General features: G+C 50.4%; 1 protein-coding gene across 3 annotated transcripts; it reads left to right on the top strand.

Annotated features, from left to right (window-relative positions):
- The first annotated feature begins 5,297 nt into the window (after positions 1-5,297).
- Positions 5,298-22,499, top strand: LOC135275618 (macrophage-capping protein). Of its 3 annotated transcripts, none has more exons than XM_064377877.1 (10): positions 5,298-5,338; positions 15,114-15,149; positions 15,311-15,483; positions 15,585-15,739; positions 15,939-16,103; positions 17,674-17,823; positions 18,175-18,267; positions 18,807-18,939; positions 21,643-21,731; positions 22,309-22,499. In XM_064377877.1, the coding sequence occupies exons 2-10, from the start codon at positions 15,127-15,129 to the stop codon at positions 22,372-22,374; spliced, it is 1,047 nt and encodes a 348-aa protein (XP_064233947.1). In that variant the 5' UTR covers positions 5,298-5,338; positions 15,114-15,126; the 3' UTR covers positions 22,375-22,499. The 3 variants fall into 3 exon arrangements, with proteins under 3 accessions (XP_064233947.1, XP_064233945.1, XP_064233946.1); XM_064377875.1 differs by lacking the exon at positions 5,298-5,338 and adding an exon at positions 8,436-8,522; XM_064377876.1 differs by lacking the exon at positions 5,298-5,338 and adding an exon at positions 8,460-8,502.
- The last annotated feature ends 807 nt before the right edge of the window (positions 22,500-23,306 follow it).

The following is a 23,306-nucleotide window of genomic DNA, read 5'->3' as shown; positions in this document are numbered from 1 at the left end:
CAGGCATGTGCCACCATGCCTGGCTAATTTTGTATTTTTAGTGGATGGGGTTTCTTCATATTGGTCAGGCTGGTCTCAGACTCCCAGCCTCAACTGATCTGCCTGCGTCAGCTTCCCAAAGGGCTGGATTACAGACATGAGCCACTGCACCCGGCCCTTGTTTTATTTTTTTAAATGAGATGCAGATGGGTCAGGAAACTCAAAGGTTATAGAGCCCTTTTGCTTTATTGAGATATAATGTACCATATAATTCACCTGTTTAAAGTGTACGATTCAGCATTTTAGTATGTTCAGAGTTGTGTAACCATTATCACCATCTAATTTTGGAATATTTCATCATCCCCAAAATAAACATGTACCCATTAGCAGTCCTTCCCCAGCCCCCTCCATCCTCTTTAGCCCTAGGCAACCACTAATCTACTTTCTATAGATTTGCCTATTCTGAACATTTCGTATAAACGGAACCATACAATATATGGTCTTTTGTAACTGGCTTCTTTCACTTAGCCCAATGTTTTCAAAATTCATCTAGGCTGTAGCATGTATCAGTACTCAGTACTGTTTTTGCAACTTTTTGTGAGTCTATAATTATTTTGAAATACATTTTATTTTATTTTTTTAAGACGGGGTTTCGCTCTTGTTACCCAGGCTGGAGTGCAATGGCGTGATCTCGGCTCACCGCAACCTCCGCCTCCTGGGTTCAGGCAATTCTCCTGCCTCAGCCTCCTGAGTAGCTGGGATTACAGGCACGCGCCACAGTGCCCAGCTAATTTTTTGTATTTTTAGTAGAGACGGGATTTCACCATGTTGACTAGGATGGTCTCGATCTCTTGACCTCGTGATCCACCCGCCTCGGCCTCCCAAAGTGCTGGGATTACAGGCGTGAGCCACTGCGCCCGGCGAAATACATTTTTTTAAGCAAGGTATCTAGAGCAAGAGCTGAGACCAGGCGAGGTGCCTCACACCTGTAATCCCAGCACTTTGGGAGGCCGAGGTGGGTGGATCACCTGAGGTCAGGAGTTTGAGACCAGCCTGGCCAACATGGTGAAACCCTGTCTCTACTAAAAATACAAAAAAAATTAGCCAGGCATGGTGCCTGTAATCCCAATTACTCAGGAGGCTGAGACAGGAGAATTGCTTGAACTCAGGAGGCAGGGTTTGCAGTGAGTTGAGATCGTGTCACTGCACTCCAGCCTGGGTGACTGAGCCAGACTCTGTTTAAAAAAAAAAGAGCTGAGATAGCTCTTTGTATGTGAAAGGACTCACAGCTGGCACTGGCATGTGGTGATAATGGGGAGGGCATGGGCTTCCACTACATGGCTTCCCATCCATCCTCTGCCACTCACTAAGTGGGACCTAGAACAAGTGATTTTGGCCTACTTTACCTCTGTTTCCTCATCTGTCAAAGGAGGATAATAAGAGGATCTATGTTAGAGAGTAAATGCGAGGATTAAATGAGAAAATCATATCAAGGATAGCACCTGGCACACAGTGGCAGCACTCAATAGTGTTAGCTGTTACGGTGCTGAGTACCTAGTGTGACACTGGCTGTACAGGGGACCTGTCTTCTAGGGTACTAGCCCTCCCATCCCAGGCACCCGGTGTCCTCCCCAGACCACTCTTGCTATACTGGACAGTCCCATTTTCCCAAGAACTCACAAGGAATTCCAGCATGTCACTGTTTTGGTTGCCCCTGAGCACCCAGCAGTGATTTAAGAAAAACAAGGCAAAACTTTGAGTTTTGAGCTTTATTCAGAAAATACGGCGATCCACACCCCTGGCCATTCCCCAGGGCCTGTGAAATGATCCAGAACAATTTATTTGTAAATCAAGTTTAACAGCTAGAAGCATCCTGAATCAATGTCTTCAAAGGAATATTTTGGGGCCAGCGAGGTGGCTCACACCTGTAATCCCAGCAATTTGGGAGGCCGAGGAGGTTGGATCATCTGAGGTCAGGAGTTTGAGACTAGCCTGGCCAAAATGGTGAAACCCCATCTCTACTAAAAATACAAAAAAATGGCCGGGCATAATGGCTCATGCCTATAATCCCAGCACTTTGGGAGGCCGAGGCAGGTGGATCATCTGAGGTCAGGAGTTCGAGACCAGCCTGGCTAACATGGTGGAACACCATCTCTACTAAAAATACAAAAATTAGCCAAATACGGTGATGGGTGCCTGTAGTCTCAGCTACTTGGGAGGTTGAGGCAGAAGAATTGCTTGAACATGGGAAGCTGAGGTTGCAGTGAGCCGAGATTGCACCACTGCACTCCAGCCTGGGCAACAGGGTAAGACTCTATCTCAAAAAGCAAACAAACAAAAAATTAGCCTGGCATAGTGGTGCATGCCTCTTGGTCCCAGCTACTTGGAAGGCTGAGGCAGGAGAATCACTTCAACCCGGGAAGGGAAGGTTGCAGTGAGCCGAGATCGTGCCGTTGCTTTATTTTACTTCATTTGGGACAAATTAAGAGCAAGACTCCGTCTCAGGAAAAAAAAAAGAAAAAAAGAAATATTTGGGGGAATTTTGATGTTGGAATTAAGCGTTGCAAAAGATCCTGTTAGTCCCCATGATGAGGAAATGCAACAGCTCAGCCTGAGCTGTGCCTCTGGGTTGGAATCAGAGGAGCCAGAAGTGACCCTTTGAGTCTAGTGCTTTCATTCACAGACGGGAAACTGAGGCCAAAGAGGGCCACATGGCAGGGCAGTTTGAAAACAAGTCAGGAACTTGCTAGGAAGAATCTTTTGCAATTTCAGAACTTCTCAGCCGTGGAAATGAGTTCATACCCCAAGTCTATGGACACAAAAGCAGAAAGCTTATTGTCCTGGACATCCCCACACCTTGGCCAGAGCCCAAGCAGCCAAGCCCGGAAACCAGTGTCCAGTGATTCTCTTTCCTAGTTTTCTTTTGTTTTTTTTTATTTTGTTGAGATATATTCTTGCTCTGTTGCCAGGCTGGAGTGCAGTGGCGTGATCTTGGCTGACTGCAACCTCCGCTTCCCGAGTTCAAGCAATTCTCCTGCCTCAGCCTCCCGAATAGGTGGGATTACAGGCCCGCACCACCACACCCAGCTTATTTTTGTATTTTTAGTAGAGACGGGGTTTCACCATGTTGGCCAGGATGGTCTCAATCTCCTGACCTCATGATCCGTCCACCTCGGTCTCCCAAAGTGCTGGGATTAAAGGCGTGAGCCACTGCACCTGGCTCTTCCCTGGTTTTCTTCAGCCAGACATTCATTGTAGAAGTAGGAGTTTATTAATAATGGTAATGGAAACTTGCATTGTCCAGGCCTTCATTCTTTTTGGCAGACCCTCCCGGCTGGGCACAGTGGCTTACACCTATAATCCCAGCACTTTGGGAGGCCAAGGCAGGAGGATCACTTGAGCTCAGGAGTTCAAGGCTGCGGTGAGCTATGATCATGCCACTGCACTCCAGAGCCTGGGTGACAGAGCGAGACCCTGTCTCTTAAAAAAAATAGAAAAAAAAGAAAAGAAAAAAAGCAGCTCTCATTGAATCCTCACAACACTTTAAAGTAGTGGTCATAGGGCTGGGGCTTCTGTTCTTGTTTCACAGATGAGGAATCTGTGGCTAGGAAGGCTTAAGGGATTATTCCAAGGCAACAGAGTCTGGGCAGTATTAGAATGTGGAGGTTTTGCTGTCTAATCTGTTAATGCATTCAGTAAAAAATTTTCTGAGTGTCTATTACCTGCTGGGGGCTATGCAGGGTGCTGGGGTTGCAAGGATGACTTCACGTGGTCCTTGAGCTAGAGGTGCCAACATTGTGGTGGAGGAGGCACATGTGGTAGACAATAAAACACGGGGGGGGACAGAACTTTCTGCCGTGATAGAAGTGTTTTCTATCTTGGTAAGGATTCGGGTTACATGAGTGTTGCATCTGTCAAAACTCATTTAAATGTACACATGATCTGTGCATTTCACTATAAATTTGACCTAAACAAAACCAAACCAAACTGAATGCTCTGGGAGGACTATGCCTAGCGTGACCTTCGAGAAGCCCAGTTGTCTGGAAGCAGGCCAGGTTGCCCATGGATCCAAATCCACTTTTGCTATCGGATGTGGCTGAGAAGTTTTCCCATGGGGGTGTAGACGCAGGTGGCCCAGTGGCTTAATGCCCAGAATACCTGGGAAGCACTGAGGAGGGAGTTTCAGAGGAGGGATATTTAAGCTGAGTCTCCAGAGTGAGCACAGTTGGTCAAAGGCAGGCAGGTAGTAAGCAAAGGGAGGTGGTTTCCGAGCAGTCCTTGGTGGAATGTGCTTGTCTGAGGTCGCCCACACCGAAAGACTGTATCCTCACTCCAGGTCCCACCTGTGGTTGGCTTCAGAGAAACTCATTCTTGTTGGGATTTTTGAAGCTGCCTCCCAGAAAAGGATCATACCACTGTGTCACGAGGTCATGGCCTGATCCTCATGCTCTTTGTCAACTGACTCTCATGGGTTGGCCATGCCACATTCAGGAGCCAAGGTAGAAGTGTGGACCCTTTGCTGTCCAACATGTTTCCAGAGGGCCAGGCTTCCTGGTGCAGCCACTGGTTGGCCTGTTTTCTTCTGAATGAAGAAGAGAAGGGTCAGGTGTCGCAGGTCAGGTGTCGCAGGTCAGATCAGCCTGGGTTAGAATCCTGGTTCAGCAGTCAGGTATGGTGGTTCACATCTGTAATGCCAGCACTTTGGGAGGCCAAAGCAGGAGGATCAGTGGAGCCCAGGAGTTTGAGACTAGTCTGCGCAACAGAGTGAGACCCTGTCTCTACAAAGAAAAAAGTTAGCTGGGTGTGGTGGTGCATGCCTGTAGTGTCAGCTACTCAGGAGACTGAGGTGGGAGGATCACTTGAGCCTGAGAGGCTGAGGCAGTAGTAAGCCGTGATCGCACCACTGCACTCCAGGTCCGGCGACAGAATGAGACCCTGTTAAAAAAACAAAAACAAAAAAACCCAGAATCCTAGTTCTGCTACCGAACTAGCAGTGTGACTTTGGACAAATTACTTACCTTCTCTGAGCCTCCCCACGACTTCGTTTCCAGCAGGAATAATGATGGTAGATGTGAGACGCACCAAGCACATAATAGGCGCTCACAGTACAGTAGCTACTCACCGGGTGATTGGCGCCAGGGGCCTAACGATGGAATGGAAGTGAACACTGCAATCTTCTCGCAAAGTTTACAGCACAGGAGCCTTTCGGGCGCCCCAGTCTCCGGTCGGGGCGACCCCGCCAGCTCAGACCGGCGGGCCCCTCCCTCTGACTCACTGGGGGCGGCTCCCGGCCACGCACCTCCAGGGGGCGGGGGGCGGCTGAGACAGCGCCCAGAGCCTCGGATCCAGGCGTTGGCAGGCAAGTAGCGCGCTTCGGGGTCCGGTCGCCGGGGACCCGGGCTCCCCCTGTAGGGGTCGAACGGGCTTAACCCGTTCGGGGGCGCCCCGCTCCCTCCTCTTCTCCCACAGCCGGGGGCCGCTCTCAGGGGCACGCCGTCTCCTGGCTTCCTGTAAGAAGAGGCGGGAGAGGGTGGGTCCGTGCTAAAGAAATGCTTTATTTTACTTCATTTGGGACAAACTAAGCAGTAGTGCTCAGGGGAGACCACAAGGGTTGAACACTGTGCGTCTGGTAAAAAAACTAGTTCTAGAGTCTAGTTACCAGATAACTTATTAGCATGTGCATTGAGTTCCTAGCGGCTCCCCAGAGTCTTGGGCTGAGTGACCGGCCCTTTTGTTTTGCTGTTGTTGTTTTTTCAGAAGGACTTTTGCTCTTGTTGCCCAGGCTAGAGTGCAGTGGTAGATCTCGGCTCGCTGCAACCTCCGCTTCCCGGGTTCAAGCGATTCTCCTGCCTCAGCCTCCCGAGTAGCTGGGACCACAGGCGCCCGCCACCACGACCAGCTGATTTTTGTATTATTAGTAGAGACTGGGTTTCGCCACGTTGGTAAGGCTGGTCTCGAACTCCTGACCTCAGGTGATCCGACCACCTCGGCCTCCCAAAGTGTTGGGATTAGGGGCGTGAGCCACCGTGCCCAGCCTAGTGTTTCTCTGTTAATGTGTAAACCTCTCCCCTTTTTTTGTGTGTGGTGATGGGACCACCTTTAGCCTAGAGAGGCTTGAGTGTGAGGAAGTGATTCCCATTCATCCTTGTCCCCTCCGTGGGTCACAGAATCCAGAACTTAAGAGCCACCCAAGGTATGTGCTGGTGCAACCAAAATTAGAGAACCTTTCCAGCGCTGGGGCTGGGGATGGGAAGAGGAGAGTGCTGTGTGGTTTAACTTTCTTTCCTCCTGTGAATAAATCCAGAACTAGGGGAGGGGCCAGGGGCACTGATGCCTCTGGTGCTGCTGGCACATTTACTGGGGTCCTTTAGTACATTCCCGTTGTTGAGATGGATTGCAAACTAAAGGGAAGAGGAAAGAAGTCTGGATTTACTGAGCATCTATTATTTGCTCATTAATCATAGAATCTCATTTCATCCCCACATTTAACTGTATGCCCATGTTATGTGTTGGGCACAGGAAGGCTCCAGGAGGTTAAGCCACTTGCACAGCTAGTAAGGAGCCAAATTGTCTAGCTCTTATCACATGACCAGGTTAACCACCCAGCTTCTGGTTTTGTGGGGACAAGGCCCTGCTGGGTTTCCAACCCAGACTATCCTTTTTTTTTTTTTAAACTATTAAGTTCGGGGGTACCTGTGCAAGTTTGTTATATAAGTAAACTTGTGTCATGGGGCTTTGTTGTACAGATTATTTTGTTTCCCTGATATTAAGCCTGGTACCCATTAGTTATTTTTCCTGATTCTCTCCCTCCTCCTCCTCCTACCCTCCACCAATCTACCAATCTACCCTTTTTTTTTTTTAAGATGGAGTCTTGCTCTGTCGTCCAGGCAGTAGTGCAATGGCATGATCTTGGCTCACTGCAACCTCTGCCTCCCAGGTTTAAGCAATTCTCCTTTCTCAGCCTCCCAAGTAGCTGGGATTACAGGTTCTTGCCACCATGCCCTGCTAAGTTTTGTATTTTTAGTAGAGATGGGTTTTCACCATGTTGGTCAGACTGGTCTCGAACTCCTGACCTCAGGTAATCCACCTCCCTCGGCCTCCCAAAGTGCTGGGATGACAGGTGTGAGCCATTTCGCCCAGCTCTGTCTCAATTTTTTAAAAAGTTATTGTTTAGCTGGGCATGGTGACTTCCGCTCCGTGTGTGTGTGGGGGGCAGTCTCTTTTGTGCTCTCAGGACCTCGGTGTCCTCCTGAAAGCCAGCAAGTGGGAGGAGACATGCTCTAGGGTCCTGTGACTGTGATGTAGGAAGGATAGTTGCCATGAGTCAACCCAGGATGACTGTCTCTCAGAGGGCCCAGGGCCCAGAAGGTGTGATGATAAGCATCTGGTGAATGAGAAGCAGACAAAAGAGTAGAGACCGGAGAGGCAAAAAATTTTTAAAAAAAAGAAAACAAAGAAAAAAAAAAAAGCTGGGCAGTGGCTCATGCCTGTAATCCCAAAACTCTGGGAGGCCGAGGTTGGCGGATCGCCTGGGGTTGGGAGTTTGAGACCAGCCTGACCAACCTGAAGAAACCCTATCTCTTTTTAAAAAAAAAAAGAGAGAGAGAGACCCAAGAGGCATCACCATGGCATGTGGAAGATGGCAAAGAGTGTTTTATGGCCTCAGCCACTCCCTGAGAACTGAGTTTAGCCAGGCGCAGTAGTGCACACCTGTTATCCCAGCACTTTGGGAGGCCAAAGTGGGTGGGTTGCTTCAGCTCAGGAGTTTTAGACCAGCCTGGGCAACATAGCAAGACCCTGTCTCTAGAAAAAATAAAAAAATAAAAAAATTAGTGGGGCGTTTTGGTGCAGGGCTGTGGTCTCAGCTGCTCAGGAGGCTGAAGCAGGAGGATCGCTTGAGCCCAGGAGTTCAAGGCTGCAGTTAGCCGTGATCATACCACTGCACTCCAGCTTGGGTGACAGAGTGAGCCCAGTCTCAAAAACAAAACAAAAAAAAACCCCAAAAACTGATCTTAAAACAAAATCAAATACTTGCATTCAGGGCAAGGAGGAAGACAAGTTGAGGGAGGAGGAAAAAGTGATTCGGAGCCACTGACCCTGCCCAGGAAATGTGACTAACCCAGCAGTGGTGGGGGCTGTGCAGCGCCTGCCGCAGGCCCTGAGTGGAAAGCATGGCTTTCCTTGCTGGTCTCAGACTCAGAGATGCCCTCCCTGATCTGCCTTGGCTGTGACCTGCAGCCAGCTGAGGCCACTGTGGTGGGGCTGGGTGGACCTCCAGCCTCCCTACGTGCCCCTCTGTGGAGATGGCCTGGCATACCCACTGCCCACCGCAGTGCCTGCTCTTCTGCTTCAGGCCTGCTGCCCCTCCCTTTCAGGGGACGTTGCCTCCACACCGGCTGGGGAAGGAGCCCAGGGGTGGGACTGGTGGGTGGGGCAGCCAGAGAAGTAATAGGGAAGTGAGAAGCTGGGTGGGGCAGTCCGGGAAGAAGACGAACCTACGAAGCAGAAGTAGGAGGAAGAAAGGAAAGTAGGAGTGTTGAAAGGTGAAGGTGGGAGGGTGGCTGCCAGGGAGGGTGGCTGCCAGGGAGGGTGGCCCAGACCCTCCTGGGTGGGCAGGCGAGGGCTGGCTGTTGTGGTCTGGGAACAGAGACCCACATTTCTAGATGCCACTTTGTGCCAGGGTGGTGTTCCCCCAGCCTGCTGTCCTGCCAGCCTTATGCCAGGCTCCAGGCACATGATCTGATGGCAGCCTTGAAGCTGCCCAGGAGGATTGTACGCTGTGCCACCCTGCCGATGGAGGAACTCTTGGGTCAGGGCTTATCCTGGCTGTGCCAGACCTCCTTACAGAGGCCCCCACACTGCTCCTGAAGCCCCTGAGCCAGACTGGGGGTGAAATCAGATTAGAAGCTGCATGTCTCAGAGACAGGACTGTGGTGTGACTGGCTATTTGAGTGGGAGTGGTTTGGGGAGGGGGCAGGGCAGTCCTAGCCATTTGAATTCAAATCCAAGTGGCACATTCGATTATTTTGCAAACTCTGGAAGATCTTGGCGGTGGGGGCAGGGGGAACTGTCTAGGTGGACTGTCTGAAGTAGGGTGTGGGGAGGGAGGAGGTGGTGGAGCCTGGGGCAGGGTAGGAGACCTATTTGGTATCAGGGGAAAGACCATTCGGAATCCCCAAATGAAGCCTCTGGATTCAGATCCTGAGAATGCCATGTCCCAGGCTGGGAGATTCGGAGTGGTTTCTAGTGTGGACAGCTACCTCTCCACCTCTTCTCCAAGAGAAGGGGAGGTGCCGTTTCATTTCACACCTAGGGGCAAGCAGGGACTGTGAAGGGAAAAGACCTTTTGGGGGTTAGTGGAATCAGGGTCTGAGGAAGGCAAAGGCACTACTGGACCCCGGCAGGATTTTTGTCCCTCTGACGGCTGTCAAGCCTTTCCTTAAAGGTGTATAACAGGAGGCTGAGGCAGGAGAATTGCCTGAACCCAGGAGGCGGAGGTTGCGGTGAGCTGAGATCGCGCCATTGCACTCCAGCCTGAGTAACGAGCGAAACTCCGTCTCAAAAAAAAAAAAAAAAAAAAAAAAAGGTGTATATAACGGTGACCCCCTCTCCCAGGTCCCCCAGTGTGTCCTCAAAGACAGCCTAAGTCAGGACCATGGGACAGCCAACAGGGCTTGCTTCCTCCCCACCTCCAGCCCCGCAGCAGTCTTATGAGACCCCTAGCCCCTGCTCTCTGCTTCCCGGTGCTGCTCCAGCCTGTCCCAGCCTTTTGAAATCCTGGGCTATCCCTCAGGGGCCACCTCGATCTAATAATCGGAGCCCAGCAGGTCCAGTTAATCAAATGCATTATTCGAGCACCTGCATGAGGTTCCGGCTAGATCCAGAGGCAAAATACACTTCTGTCCTACAGGACCCTACTGTGTAGTAGTGGAGATGGGCAGCTCCGTAACTCACCACACTATAACAGAGTGGGGAAAAGTAAAGGCTTTAAGAGGTGTAGAAGAGGCTGTTTGGTAAGGTGGTAAGTTCCCCATCACTGGAAGCCTTCAAGAAGAGGATGATAAGGGATGCTATAGAAGAGATTTCTGCACTATGTGTGTATGGGTATGTGTAGGGCACTGCAGGCAGAGCAGGACTAGATAAGAACTTTAGCACTTTCTAATGCTGACATCTGTGATTCCGTGGCATTCCCCGCCTAGAGGAAGTTTGTCTGCGGTTTCACTGGGTATGATGGCTCCCTGTTCACTGCACCCTGCAGCTAAACCATGAGACATGGGCTATTCGTTGTCTCTGTGCACCTCGCCCCCACTGCCAAGCCCTCAGCACAGACCTTGAGTGGAATTGAATAGACTCTTGCCTGGGCTGCTTGAGGAGCAGAGGCATCACGTGTGTCTTTGATTCAGTCGAGACACAAAGCAGTCAGGTCCTGCTATAAAACAGGCTGAAGTGTGTGCTCCCAGGGCAGAGGGCTGGGAGAACTCCCAGAGAAGGCGGAGGCCACTGAAAGTCCTGGAAGTTTCCTTGGACAGCTGGGGCTTGATATGTGCCTGGAAGAATGAAGGGACTTTAATGGATCTAAGGGTGAACGTGGGCACTAAGGAAGCTTGAGGAGCTGTGGGCCTGGGCAGAGGGCTGGGATAGAGGAAATAATGAAAGGCCAGAGGTCAGGGTGGACCCTCCCCCAGGAGAGACTGAAACAAAAGGTCTCGGGACAGAGATCTGATGAGGCAGCAAGAGTGTCAGCCCTGACCAAGCATTAGAGTCATCTGGAGCTTCTCAAACACTGACATCCAGGCTCCACCCAGAGAGACTGGTTTTAACGGGTCTAGTATGGAAGCTAGGCACTGGGAATTTTCTTTCTTATTTTTGTGAAAATTACTTTTTTTTTTTTTTTGAGATGAAGTCTCGCTCTGTCACCCAGTCTGGAGTGCAGTGGTGCGATCTCTGCTCACTGCAACCTCTGCCTCCTAGGTTCAAGCAATTTTTGTGCCACAGCCTCCCAAGTAACTGGGATTACCGGCATGCACCACCATGCCCAGTTAATTTTTCTATATTTTCTAGAGACAGGGTTTCACCATGTTGCCAGGGCTGGTCTTGAACTCTTGAGCTCAAACAATCCACCCACCTCGGCCTCCCAAAGTGCTGGGATTGCAGGTGTGAGTCACTGCACCCTGCCTGCCAAACCTGTTTTATCAAAACTGTGATGTGGCTCTCTGGCATTTGGGCTGTCTGATTTTGAGTTAAACACAGAATGGAAAACAGTAAAGCTGACAATTGGTGCACTCTGTGTCTCATTCCTGAGCTCTCCTTGATGGCCTGAGCTTGGGGCAGCCACTTCACCATCTCAGGCCTGAGTCACAGGCTGGGCTGCCTGTTGCAGGGGATGTGGGCAGGGCATGTGATCCTCTGTGGGATGGAGAAACGTTAACGTTTTCCTCTGCAAACCTCTGTTCTCTGCTTCTCCTCTTCCGGAATCATGGTGCCAAAAAATGCCTTCCACTGTTTTGTAGGTTGGGAAAGGAAAAAGAAAATCATAATTCACACAGCATTTCACATCTATTATCATTGCTCTTGACCCGTCCCTCTGTGTTTCCTACTCAGACTCAATACCCTCTGCTCTGCCATCTACCTTCCCTCGAACCCTGACTTCCCGGGCCCTGCCACAGATTTCACTTCCTGATCCTGCTGCCCTAACCCCCAAGAATCTCCTAATGATGCCAACTTGGATTTTTACTCTCCACTTCCCCAAGCCCTTACCCTGTGCCACTGGGGCTCACCTTACACAAACTCTGTCTGGATGGATGACAGCATGAATTGTATTATGTACAATGTGCATGCTGGCTCTGTGGTCTCTGCATTTTGAGCCAAAAAAAGAAATCCTCTAGTGATGGGAACCTATGAAAGTGACAGTAAGTGGAGCTGTAGTTACTGTATTTTCTGAATTTTTAAAAAAGATAATATATTCTTTAAAAATGCTTGCCTTCAGCATTTTTTTTTAAATGACTTTCGTCCAGAAAAAGTTGCTCCCATTGGCCCACAGAATAAAGATGGTGTTCATCATTCTGGCATTTGAGGGAAGCTGGGCGTACAGAAGTGATAGCTGATGCCTGGGAGTGGGTGAAATTTCCCAGGGAAGGAGTTTAGAATTAGAGCAGCCATTAAGTATAATGTTAAGTAAAGGGTTTTTTTGTTTGTTTGCTTGTTTTATTTTAATAGATGCTTTTTATCAGGTTAAGGAAGTTTCCTTCTATTCCTAGTTTGTGGGGAGAAATTTTTTTTTTTTTTTTTTTTTTGAGAGAGAGGGTCTCACTCTGTCATCCAGGTTGCAATTCAGCAGCATGGTCTTGCCTCAGTGCAGCCTCTACCTCCTGGGCTCAACTGATCCTCCCTTCTCAGCCTCCTGAGTAGCTGGGACTACAGGCTTGAACTACCACATTTGGCTGATTTGTACATTTTTTGTAGGTTTGGGATCTCCCTATATTGCCCAGGCTTGAAAAAAATTTTAAACTAGGAATGAATGTAGAATTTTGCTAAATGCTTTTTTTGCATCTATTGAGGTGATTACACATACATGTTTTTTAATCGGGTGGATAGCATTAATTTACTTTCTTTCTTTTTTTTTTTTTTTTTGGTGCTGTGACTTGGATACGAACGTGATTTATTTTCAAATTTTTTGTTTTTTTTTTTTTGGCATTGTGAACTGCTTTACTTAATTTATTTTAAATTCGTAATTGACAGGTAATAACTGTACATACTTAGGAGGTGCAGTGTGATGTTTTATTGTACATGTACAATGTATATGTATACATAGTGTAATGATCAAATCATGGTAATTAGCATATCCATTACTTTAAACATTTATCATTTCTTTGTCATGATAACATTCAAATCCTCTCTTCTGGCTATCTTGAAATATACACTGCATTGTTATTAGCTATTGTCACCCTGATTTTCAGATATTAAACCAATTTTGCATTCCCAGACTAAACCTCATTTGGTCATCATGGTTTGTTTTTTATATATTATTTGATTTCATTTGCTAAAATTTTGTTATTTTTATTTATTTATATATATATATATATATATATTTATTTATTTGAGATGGAGTGTCACTCTGTCACCCAGGCTGGAGTGCAGTGGTGTGGTCTCAGCTCACTGCAACCTCTGCCTCCCAGGTTCAAGGGGTTCTCCCGCCTCAGCCTCCCGAGTAGCTGGGACTACAGGCGCATGTCACCACACCCTGCTAATTCTTGTATTTTTTAGTAGAGGCGGGGTTTCACTATGTTGGCCAGGCTGGTCTCGAACTCCTGACCTCATGATCTTCCCATCTCAGTCTCCCAAAGTGCTGGGATTATAGGCATGAGCCATCACACCTGGCAAAATTTTGTTATTTTTTTTATGTGTATGTTTATGAGAGATATTGATCTTTAATTTTCTTTTTGTATAATATATTTATCTAGTTTTGTTATCAGGAGAATGGTGGCAGCATAGGATGAATTGAGAAGTGTTCTGTCATCTCTTTTTTGGAAGAGTTTGTGTGCAATTGGTATTATGTCCTTTTAAAATTTTTGGTAGAAATTGCCAATGAAACCATCTGGACTTGGATATTTTTTCTGGGTGGGAGAATGAGTTTTTTGCTACAAATTTATTTTCTTTGATAGATATGGCCACTATTCAGATAATCTGCCTTCTTGAGTGAGCTTTCACAATTTGTATCTTTCAAGGAATTTGCCCATGTTATATAAGTGGTTGAATATATTGACATAAACTTTTTATAATATTTCCTTTATTTTTTTAATATCTGTAAAATCTGTGGTGATCTCACATCTCTCATTTCATATTGATATTTGTGTTTTCTCTTTCTGCTAATCAGTTTGTCTAAAGATTTATCAATGGTATTGGTTTAAAAAAACAACTTGTTTGGGGTGGTGGCTGATGCCAGTAATCTCAGTACTTTGGGAGGCCGAGGCGGGTGAATCACTTGAGATCAGGAGTTTGAGACCAGCCTGGCCAATATGATGAAACCCCGTCTCTACTAAAAATACAAAAATTAGCCAGGCGTGGTGGTATGCACCTGTAATCCCAGCTACTTGGGAGGCTGAGGCTGGAGAATCACTTGAACTCAGGAGGCGGAGGTTGCAGTGAGCCAAGATCACGCCACTGCAGTCCAGCCTGGGTGACAGAGTAAGACTCTGTCTCAAAAAAAAAAAAAAAGGAAACAACCATCTTGAGGCCAGGTGCGGTGGCTCCTGCCTGTAATCTCAGTACTTTGGGAGGCTAAGGTGGGCAAATTACTTGAGGTCAGGAGTAGTTCAACACCAGCCTGGGCAACATGCCAAAACGCCATCTCTACTAAAAATGCAAAAATTAGCCAGGTTTGGTGGTGGATGCCTGCAATCCCAGCTACTTGGGAGGCTGAGACTGGAGGATTACTTGAACTTGGGAGGCAGAGGTTGAAGTGAGCCAAGGTCATGCCACTGCACTCCAGCCTGGGAGACAGAGTGAGACTTCCTTGTTTCTGTTTTCTGTTAATTTCTGCTCTTTTTTTTTTAAATTTTATTTATTTATTTATTTTGAGACAGAGTCTCGCTCTGTTGCCAGGTTGGAGTGCAGTGGCAGGATCTCAGCCTACTGCATCCTCTGCCTCCCGGGTTTAAGTGATTCTCCTGCCTCAGCCTCCCACATAGCTGGGACTACAGGTGTGCACCACCATGCCCAGCTAATTTTTGTATTTTTTGAGTAGAGACAGGGTTTCACCATGTTGGTCAGGATGGTCTCAATCTCTTGACCTCGTGATTCGCCTGCCTCGGCCTCCCAAAGTGCTGGGATTACAGGCCTGAGCCACTGTGCTTGACTTTCTGCTCTTACTTTAATTTCTGTGAGATCTCAGCAGAGGGGAGACCCTGGCCCAGGGGTCAGAGACCTGGTTTCCATGAGCCACTCACTAGCTGTGTGGCCTTGGACTTAGAATTTCTGAGCCTCATTTTCTTTGTCTGCATAATGGAACTAGGGCTCCTAGAGATGAAGTAGTTGATGAATATGAAAGTACTTGGCTACTGGGAAGGGCCTCTCCAGCCCCATGTGAGAGGTGCTTCTTACGGCATTTGTAATAATAATGGCTTCTTTCTTTCCAGATCTGAAAACAGCATGTATACAGCCATTCCCCAGAGGTAAGCTGCATGCCCCATCTCCTTTCACAACTTCCCCTTTTCCACCTCCAAGGGCTGCCCCTCCCCACCGCTCTCTTCATCCCCAGTCTGCAGTCGCGAGGCCTGCCCAGGGCTGTGCTTGGGCGAGTGGGCTGGCTGCTATCAACCCTCTCTTTCCGCAGTGGCTCTCCATTTTCAGCCTCAGTGCAGGATCCAGGCCTGCATGTGTGGCGGGTGGAGAAGCTGAAGCCCGTGCCCGTGGCACGGGAGAACCAGGGCGTCTTCTTCTCCGGGGACTCCTACCTAGTGCTGCACAATGGCCCAGAAGAGGTCTCCCATCTGCACCTGTGGATAGGTAAGGAGGTCGAGATGGGGGAAGGTCGGGCCCAGGCAGGGGAGGGAGGGGGCTGGCATGGGTCTCAAGGGCCTTGCCCTGCCCTCTCCCACTTGTCCCAGGCCAGCAGTCATCCCGGGATGAGCAGGGGGCCTGCGCCGTGCTGGCTGTGCACCTCAACACGCTGCTGGGAGAGCGGCCTGTGCAGCACCGTGAGGTGCAGGGCAATGAGTCTGATCTCTTCATGAGCTACTTCCCACGGGGCCTCAAGTACCAGGTCAGAGCCCACCTCCAGGCATCCCTACCCTGCAGCCTCTCTCAGAGCCAGCCCCACTGCCAGATGGTTCTTACCCTGCAGAAGACCCGGGTGCCCTTGGGGCTGGGTCCCCACTTTTCTGCCCGTCTCCTGGTGGGATTGGGTGCAGAGGGCTCCAGGTCTCCTGTCAGTCCACTCACATGGGCCATCTGGGCTGCAGGAAGGTGGTGTGGAGTCAGCATTTCATAAGACCTCCTCAGGAGCCCCAGCTGCCATCAAGAAACTCTACCAGGTGAAGGGGAAGAAGAACATTCGTGCCACCGAGCGGGCACTGAGCTGGGACAGCTTCAACACGGGGGACTGCTTCATCCTGGACCTGGGCCAGGTGGGTAGGCTGGCCAGACTGAGCACTCCATATTGGCACCATCCTTTACAAGGACAGAGGGGTAGGAAGCCAGGAAAGAGGGAAAGAAGCTAAGAAGCCGTAGCCTATTCCAAGTCAGACCCCTCTGACCACTGGAGAATGTCCCTATATTTGTAAGGACTGATGCCAGCCTCCTTCTACCATCTAGACATTGCCTCTGATGCTCTGGAGCTTTCTTCCTCCTCTTGGAAGACTCTGTGTTCGCTACCTGCCAAACTATTCATTAATTCAGTCGTTTATCTCTTCATTCAGTGAAACTATGATGCCCTCTCTGAGCCAGCACAGGGACCATAAAAGCTCACTCTGGGGAGGCAGCCAAGATGGGCCGATCACTTGCCATAACCTAAAGCAGGATGTGATGAGCGGTTTAAGGGGGACAGCTGCCATGTCCTGGGGGTGCTCAGGGCAGGGAGGAGCCCTTTAGCCTGAGCTGAAGCCAGTTGTCCCAGGAAGGTGACATTGGACTAGACCTACAGGAGGGGAGATGCCACTCTAGGCAAAGGGAGGAGGTGAGCCGAGCCACCAAGCGGGGGAAGGGTGCAGACATGCAGACATTAGGGGTCTAGTGAGACTGGGACCTGGCGGGGGCTGGGGGACAGGAGCAGGGGGAGGGAAATTGCTAAGGAAGGTGGAAGGTGAGCCCAGGTCCTGAGGAGATTGGCTGGCTGAGGAGTATGGGCTGTGTCTCATGGTGCTGAAGATTTAGGGCAGAGAGATCAATCCAGGAGCTCTTGGTGAGGAGGACTACACGCGGTGAGACAAGGAAGGGCATGGGTGAACAGACCTCGCCATTACCAGAAGAGGAGAGGCGGCAGGGCCTCTGCCCGGCAGGGCTGCAGGTAGGAGTGTGAGAAGCTGTGCTCAAGGACGCCATTCAGCCATTCACCCATCCAGTCCTTCACTCAGTCAGTCAGTGTTTATTCTGTGCCTAAATCCGTGCCGGGCTCTGTTTTAGCAGTGGACCCACAGTGGGGAGCAGAGCCAAACAAACCTTCACGCCCTAATGAAGCTCACTTCCTAGTAGGCAGAGATTGGTGGTAAGAGACGTTTAAACAGGAAATATGTGCTGGGAAGAGAAGTAAAGAGGCTTGAGCCCAGCAGTTTGTGACCAGCCTGGGCAACATAGTGGGACACCATCTCTACAAAATGTTAAGAAATTAGCCAGGCGTGGTGGCACGTGCCAGTAGCCCCAGCTGCTTAGGAAGCTAAGGTGGGAGAATTGCTTGAGCCCATGATGTCAAGGCTGTAGTGAGCCATGATCGCGTCCTTGCACTCCTGCCAGGGTGACAGAGTGAGACCCTGTCTTGAAAAAAAAGGAAGGAAGACAGATGGCAGGTGGGCAGAGAAACACTTGCAGAAGATGGTCGTAGCCATTCTCAGAGAGACCTCTGTGCCGTGCTCTGCCTTTCTGATTGTCCTGCCTCAGGGACAGTTGAGAGAGGAGAGAGGGAGAGCTAGGGGCCCTTCCTCTGAGCCAGGGGGCAGGACACAGGCAGCTGGCTCTGACCTGGGCTTCCCTGCTTCCTTGCAGAACATCTTCGCCTGGTGTGGTGGCAAGTCCAACATCCTGGAACGCAACAAAGCGAGAGACCTGGCCCTGGCCATCCGGGACAGTGAGCGACAGGGCAAGGCCCAGGTGGAGATTGTCACTGATGGGGAGGAGCCTGCTGAGATGATCCAGGTTGGGGGACACTGGAGTGAGTGGCTGGGAGCCTCTGCTTGGAAGTGGCCAAAAGAGGTGGTGACGAGCTGAGGGCTGAGGGTGGCCAGTGGAGGGTGGCAGGGGGCATCTGGGTACTAGCCAGGGCTGTGGCCAGCTCACAGGGTGCCCGTTTGGGTAGATGCTCATCCTTGAGGCTGAGCAGCCTGGCTGGTGGGTGAACTGGACCCAGCCCTCACTCACCTCTTCTCTGCTGGGTACTCTAGTGCAGGGTGTGGTTTGCCCCACCAGAAGCGGTGGCCCTGGGCATGATGGGCTGGGAAGTTCCAGGGCAAGGGTTCCTATAAACCTGGCCTGCCCCGGCCCCTGCAGGTCCTGGGCCCCAAGCCTGCTCTGAAGGAGGGCAACCCCGAGGAAGACCTCACAGCTGACCAGACAAATTCCCAAGCCGCGGCTCTGTATAAGGTGGGCCCCCCAAGCCTACCCTGGGACCTGGCAGCAGGGAGGGTGGGAGCCTGCACAGCACAGCTCTGTGCAAGTAGGGTGGAGGGAGGAAGGCAGGGGGAAGGTGGGGCTGGAACCCAGGCAGGAGGTGGGGAGTTATACAGGGCTTAGAGGGAGAGGAGGATGGGGAGTGGGCGGATGGCAGACCCTCCTGAGAATATGAGTGCCCCTCACTTCCAGCCCATGCTTGGTGAAGGCTTGAAACCAATGCTGAGCTTTTCTTTCTTGAATTCTGTGCATTTCTTTGTAATGTGGAATCCACCTAACTTCCAAATGGGTTCGGGGCCCCTGTGCTGCAGGGATTGGGGTGATGGGAGGGAGTGGAGCTGCCTGGGATTTGCTTTTCAGGTCTTCACTCTCCTGTCTGCTCCTGGGGCCTGGGTGATGGGCAGGGGGGCAGAGTGGGAGGGAGCTAGGGAGGGCCAGCCTCCCCCTCCTCAGGCTGAGGTGAGGGCTGGTGTGTGTGGGGAATGAGATCAGGCACTACCCTTCCTCCCCAGGTCTCTGATGCCACTGGACAGATGAACCTGACCAAGGTGGCTGACTCCAGCCCCTTTGCCCTCGAACTGCTGATATCTGATGACTGCTTCGTGCTGGACAATGGGCTCTGTGGCAAGATCTATATCTGGAAGGGTACGTGGCTCCTCTATACCAGCCTGAGATGCCTGGAGCTGTTCTGACCGGGCAGGCTTCCCTTTGCAGGGCTCAGCCTGCCCAGCTGCTTGTAAAAGACAGCTTCTCAGGGAGTCTGCATGCTTCTGGTAGCCATCTTCTCTCTCTTTAAAAATTTTGTTTAAAAGATGGAGATGGGGTCTCTCTATGTTGCCCAAGATGGTATCAAACTCTTGGCCTCCGGTAATCTTCACCTTGGCCTCCTAAAGTGCTGAGATTACAGGAGTGGGCCATGGCACAGGCCTCGCCATTTTATTTTTCTATTTTTTATTTTTTTGAGACAGAGTCTTGCTCTATCCCCCAGTCTGGAGTGCAGTGGCATGATCTCGGCTCACTGCAACCTCCGCCTTCTGGGTTCAAGCAATCCTCCTGCCTCAGCCTTCCGAGTAGCTGGGACTACAGGCGTGTGCCACCACGCCTGGCTAATTTTTGTATTTTTAGTAGAGACGGGGTTTTGCCACCAGGCTGGTCTTGAACTTCTGACCTCAGGTGATCCACCTGCCTCAGCCTCCCAAAGTGCTAGGATTATAGGTGTGAGTGAGCTACTGCACCTGGCCAGGCCTCACCATTTTCTCTCTGCTGTTCCCGCTTCCTAAATTCTAGACAATGGCTCTGAAACTGCAGCAAGCCTCAGAATCACTCCAGGACCTGTTTGGATGGCTGGGCCCCACCCCCAGAGATTCTGATTTACTAGGTCTGGGGTAGGGTAGAACGTACATCTCTAACAAGTTTCTGAGTGATGTCTGTGCTGCTGGCTCCAGGGACCACACTTTGAGAACCACTGCCCTAGCCTCGCCCTAGACCTTCGGGGCTGCTGGGACCCCTGATCCTGGGATTCTGCCTCAAGGTTTGACAGGAATGAATTTTAAACACATGAAACATTTTATGCAGTGAGTGGTGAACCTGTAGAACTTGTTTTTCCAAGAGATTCTGTCTTCTGGAAATAGAAACACTGTTGTGCAGAGCCTGTTCTGCTTGGTTTGACTAAAAATGAAACAAACTTGTTCTGAGTCTCTGTCTAGGGTCTGAGAATTTTCACCAATAGTATTTGTTCAACACCCAGTTACCGGGTCAACCAAGGCAGGGAAAAATGCCAGCCCCTAGCCTGGTCAGGTAGGTAGATAAGTAGGTGGGTATCTACAGATAGCCGCCACCAGGCATTTCATAATATTGCTTCTGAAACTCAGCAGAGATAGAGGTGAAAGGGAGGAGCTGGGAGCAGCAAAAGAGTGAGAAGAGAGAGGTGTGCACTGCAGGCTGCCTTTTCTCTCCTGCCAGAGGGCATATCCCATGGAACCAATGCCAAGCAGAGAGGGGTTCCCAGAGGCCCACAGAAGTGTGTATAAACCGGAGCAAAGAACCCAACCACTATGGAAAGAGAACCCAGAGGAGAAACAGGAAACTTGGGAGGCCAGGAAGAGAAGGCTCTCATGGGTAGGGGGGCAGCTGGTCAGTTGACAGAGGAAGGAATCCAGCATATTAATTTCAGGTGCACTGTAGTTCATGGTGTTTTACAGCTGTATAGAGGGCCAACCACATCACGGCATCATTTTGGCATCGGAAAAATGCCTGGCAGCCTGAGCAACATGGCAAAATCCCCCCTCTACAAAAAAAGAAAATTAGCTGAGTGTGGTGGCATGCACCTATGGTCCTAGCTACACAGAAGGCTGAGGTGGGCGGATTGCTTGAGCCTGGGAGGTTGAGGCTGTAGTGAGCCGTGATGGTGCCGCTGCACTCCAGCCTGGGTGACAGAAGGAGACTATGTCTCAGGAAAAAAAAAAAAAAAAAAGCCTGGAATGGAGCACAGTTTTGAGTTCTCAGGACTGCCTGCAGGAATGACTGGGTTATGTAGGGTCTTCATTTTTATAAGCTCTAAATTAGCATAACTGTTAGGCCAGTGTAGCCCTGCGGGCACTATGGGATTAAGTTCATATCTATAATAAATTGCACCCTTTGTCTTATTTAGTTTTTCAGAAGAGGCTTGATGAACTCAAGAGGTGAGGGGTCCTGGGGTAAAAGGAGACCTGTGGCCTCACAGTCTGATGCTGGGGGAACACCTTTTCCCTCCCTGAAATATTCCTGGGGCCCAGGTCAGAGCAGAGGTTTGTTTGCATGATCAGACCCTGACAGAAGAGGGGTTTTCTTTTCTTTTTTTTTTTTTTGAGACAGAGTTTCGCTCTTGTTACCCAGGCTGGAGTGCAATGGCGCGATCTCGGCTCACTGCAACCTCCGCTTTCTGGGTTCAAGCAATTCTCCTGCCTCAGCCTCCCGAGTAGCTGGGACTACAGGTGTGCGCCACCATGCCCAGCTAAGTTTTGTATTTTTAGTAGAGACGGGGTTTCACCATGTTGACCAGGATGGTCTCGATCTCTTGACCTCATGATCCACCTGCCTCGGCCTCCCAAAGTGCTGGGATTACAGGCGTGAGCCACCGCGCCCGGCCTGAGGGGTTTTCATCTACCTTGGTGCTGCCAGTTTGGGAAAATTCTTAAAGGACTGACTCCACATCTCCAAAGAGCTCCTCAGCATTCTTGGGACCCCGGTCCATTTATTGTAAAAATTGCTGGCTCTTCTGTGGATTCCCTTAAATTTCCTCGAGAAAAATGGGATGGATGCTACGGAGAGTCCCTGCTGTTTTAAAAAAATATCCTTCCTATGATCTAGGACGAAAAGCGAATGAGAAGGAGCGGCAGGCAGCCCTGCAAGTGGCCGAGGGCTTCATCTCGCGCATGCGATACGCCCCGAACACTCAGGTGAGGAGATGCCCATGCCCCCAGCCCTCCTCCTAGGGCTCCTCCTGTGGCCTCTGAGCCCTCAGATTGGCCAGGAAGGGTAGGAGAGACTCAGGCACTGTCAGGAACAACCAGCCCTCCCTCTCAGACCCATCCAGTGGGAAATCCCATCTCAATCCTTCAAAATGTCAAAATACTTGTCCTTTTCAAAGAGGATGTTGGGCAGCACTCCCCTGGGCGCCCAGAGAACTGGATGCTCCGCCTCTGGGCCGTTGTCCCTGGCTGGTGCCACTCCTGCAGCCACAGCAGTGTCCACAAGTCATCCCACAGGGAGCTGACAGGGCTCAGTTACAGTTGGTGCCGTTTATCGAACTGTGCACCCACATCCTTGAAGCAGTCTGTTGCCTCAGTCTGTATCCCTGAAATCCTGGTTCTCATCTGGTGGCTCATCCAGGGGAGCTTTCCTGGCCTGGACTGCACATGGACTCAGGCCAGGCACCCACACTCTCCTCCCTGACTCTTGCCCCTTCCTGTCCTCCTTGGCAGAGGCAGAGGTGGCAACTTTGTGAACCAGACTTCTCCCCCACTGTCCCTGTAGGTGGAGATTCTGCCCCAGGGCCGTGAGACCCCCATCTTCAAGCAATTTTTCAAGGACTGGAAATGAGGGTGGGTGTCTCCTGTCCCACACGCCCCTGCCCCCCACCGCCTGCCTGCTTTTTTCTCTGGCTGCCTGGTCAGTGCAGAGGTGCCTCCTGTAGATATTCAATAAAGGAGACGAGTGCTTTCCCAGCTCTTTTTCTGCACCATCTGCCCTGGGCTGATTCTCACTGTCACCCACCTATTCATCTGGGTTCATCCCCATGCTGGGGGTGGAGTAGCACACAGATGACAGTTGCACAGCCTTGGAGGCCAGAGCTGCTTTGCATGACTGAGGAGTCCCAGCCAGGCTTGCAGGAACTTCTGTGAACCCAATAGGGAGGTGGCACAGCACCAAGCCTCAGGATCACTTTCAGCTGGGGGTTCAGTTCAGTCTCACATTCCCAACGGGGAGAAGGTTGTGGTAATGGGCTTGGGATGCAGCTCCATTTAAACCAGTATTTCCTCAGAAGCCCTAATAAAGCACTGCCAGGCAGCTTCAAGTGACACATGCTCACTCAGCAAGAGAGGACAGCTTTTCACAACTGTACCGAGCCTGCTTGTGACTTCATAGGCACATTGCACTGTGTGTTTGGCTGGTGAGCCCAGGGACACTGTAGGGCTGTGCAAAAAGCACCAGGCTAGCATGGACAGTCTTCATTCTGGTTCTTATCCGCCTCCTGGGTTCAAGCAATTCTCCTGCCTCAGCCTCCTGAGTAGCTGGGATTACAGGTGCCTGCCACCATGCCCGGCTGATTTTTGTAATTTTAGTAGAGATGTGGTTTCACCATGTTGGGCAGGTTGATCTTGAACTTTTGACCTCCCAAAGTGCTGGGATTACAGCCATGAGCCACCACGCGTGACCTGGTTCTTTCTCTCTTGTGTAATGAAATGGTGGTGGGATGTCAGAAGCTAGAGGGCTAAATAGCAGGGAGAATGCAGTAGCCAAAAAGAGGTTCC

Source organism: Aotus nancymaae, unplaced genomic scaffold (assembly GCF_030222135.1).
Source record: "Aotus nancymaae isolate 86718 unplaced genomic scaffold, 86718_ANA_hifiasm-v0.15.2.pri h1tg000017l, whole genome shotgun sequence".
Taxonomy (NCBI): Eukaryota; Metazoa; Chordata; class Mammalia; order Primates; family Aotidae; genus Aotus; species Aotus nancymaae.
This window is presented reverse-complemented; position numbering and strand designations above follow the sequence as displayed.

Coding starts and splice junctions, on each gene's coding strand:
- LOC135275618 (XM_064377877.1), top strand. CDS start 15,127: ATGTATACAGCCATTCCCCAGAG. Junction 16,104..17,673: donor TCATCCTGGACCTGGGCCAG/GTGGGTAGGCTG, acceptor GCTTCCTTGCAG/AACATCTTCGCCTGGTGTGG. Junction 21,732..22,308: donor GATACGCCCCGAACACTCAG/GTGAGGAGATGC, acceptor CTGTCCCTGTAG/GTGGAGATTCTGCCCCAGGG.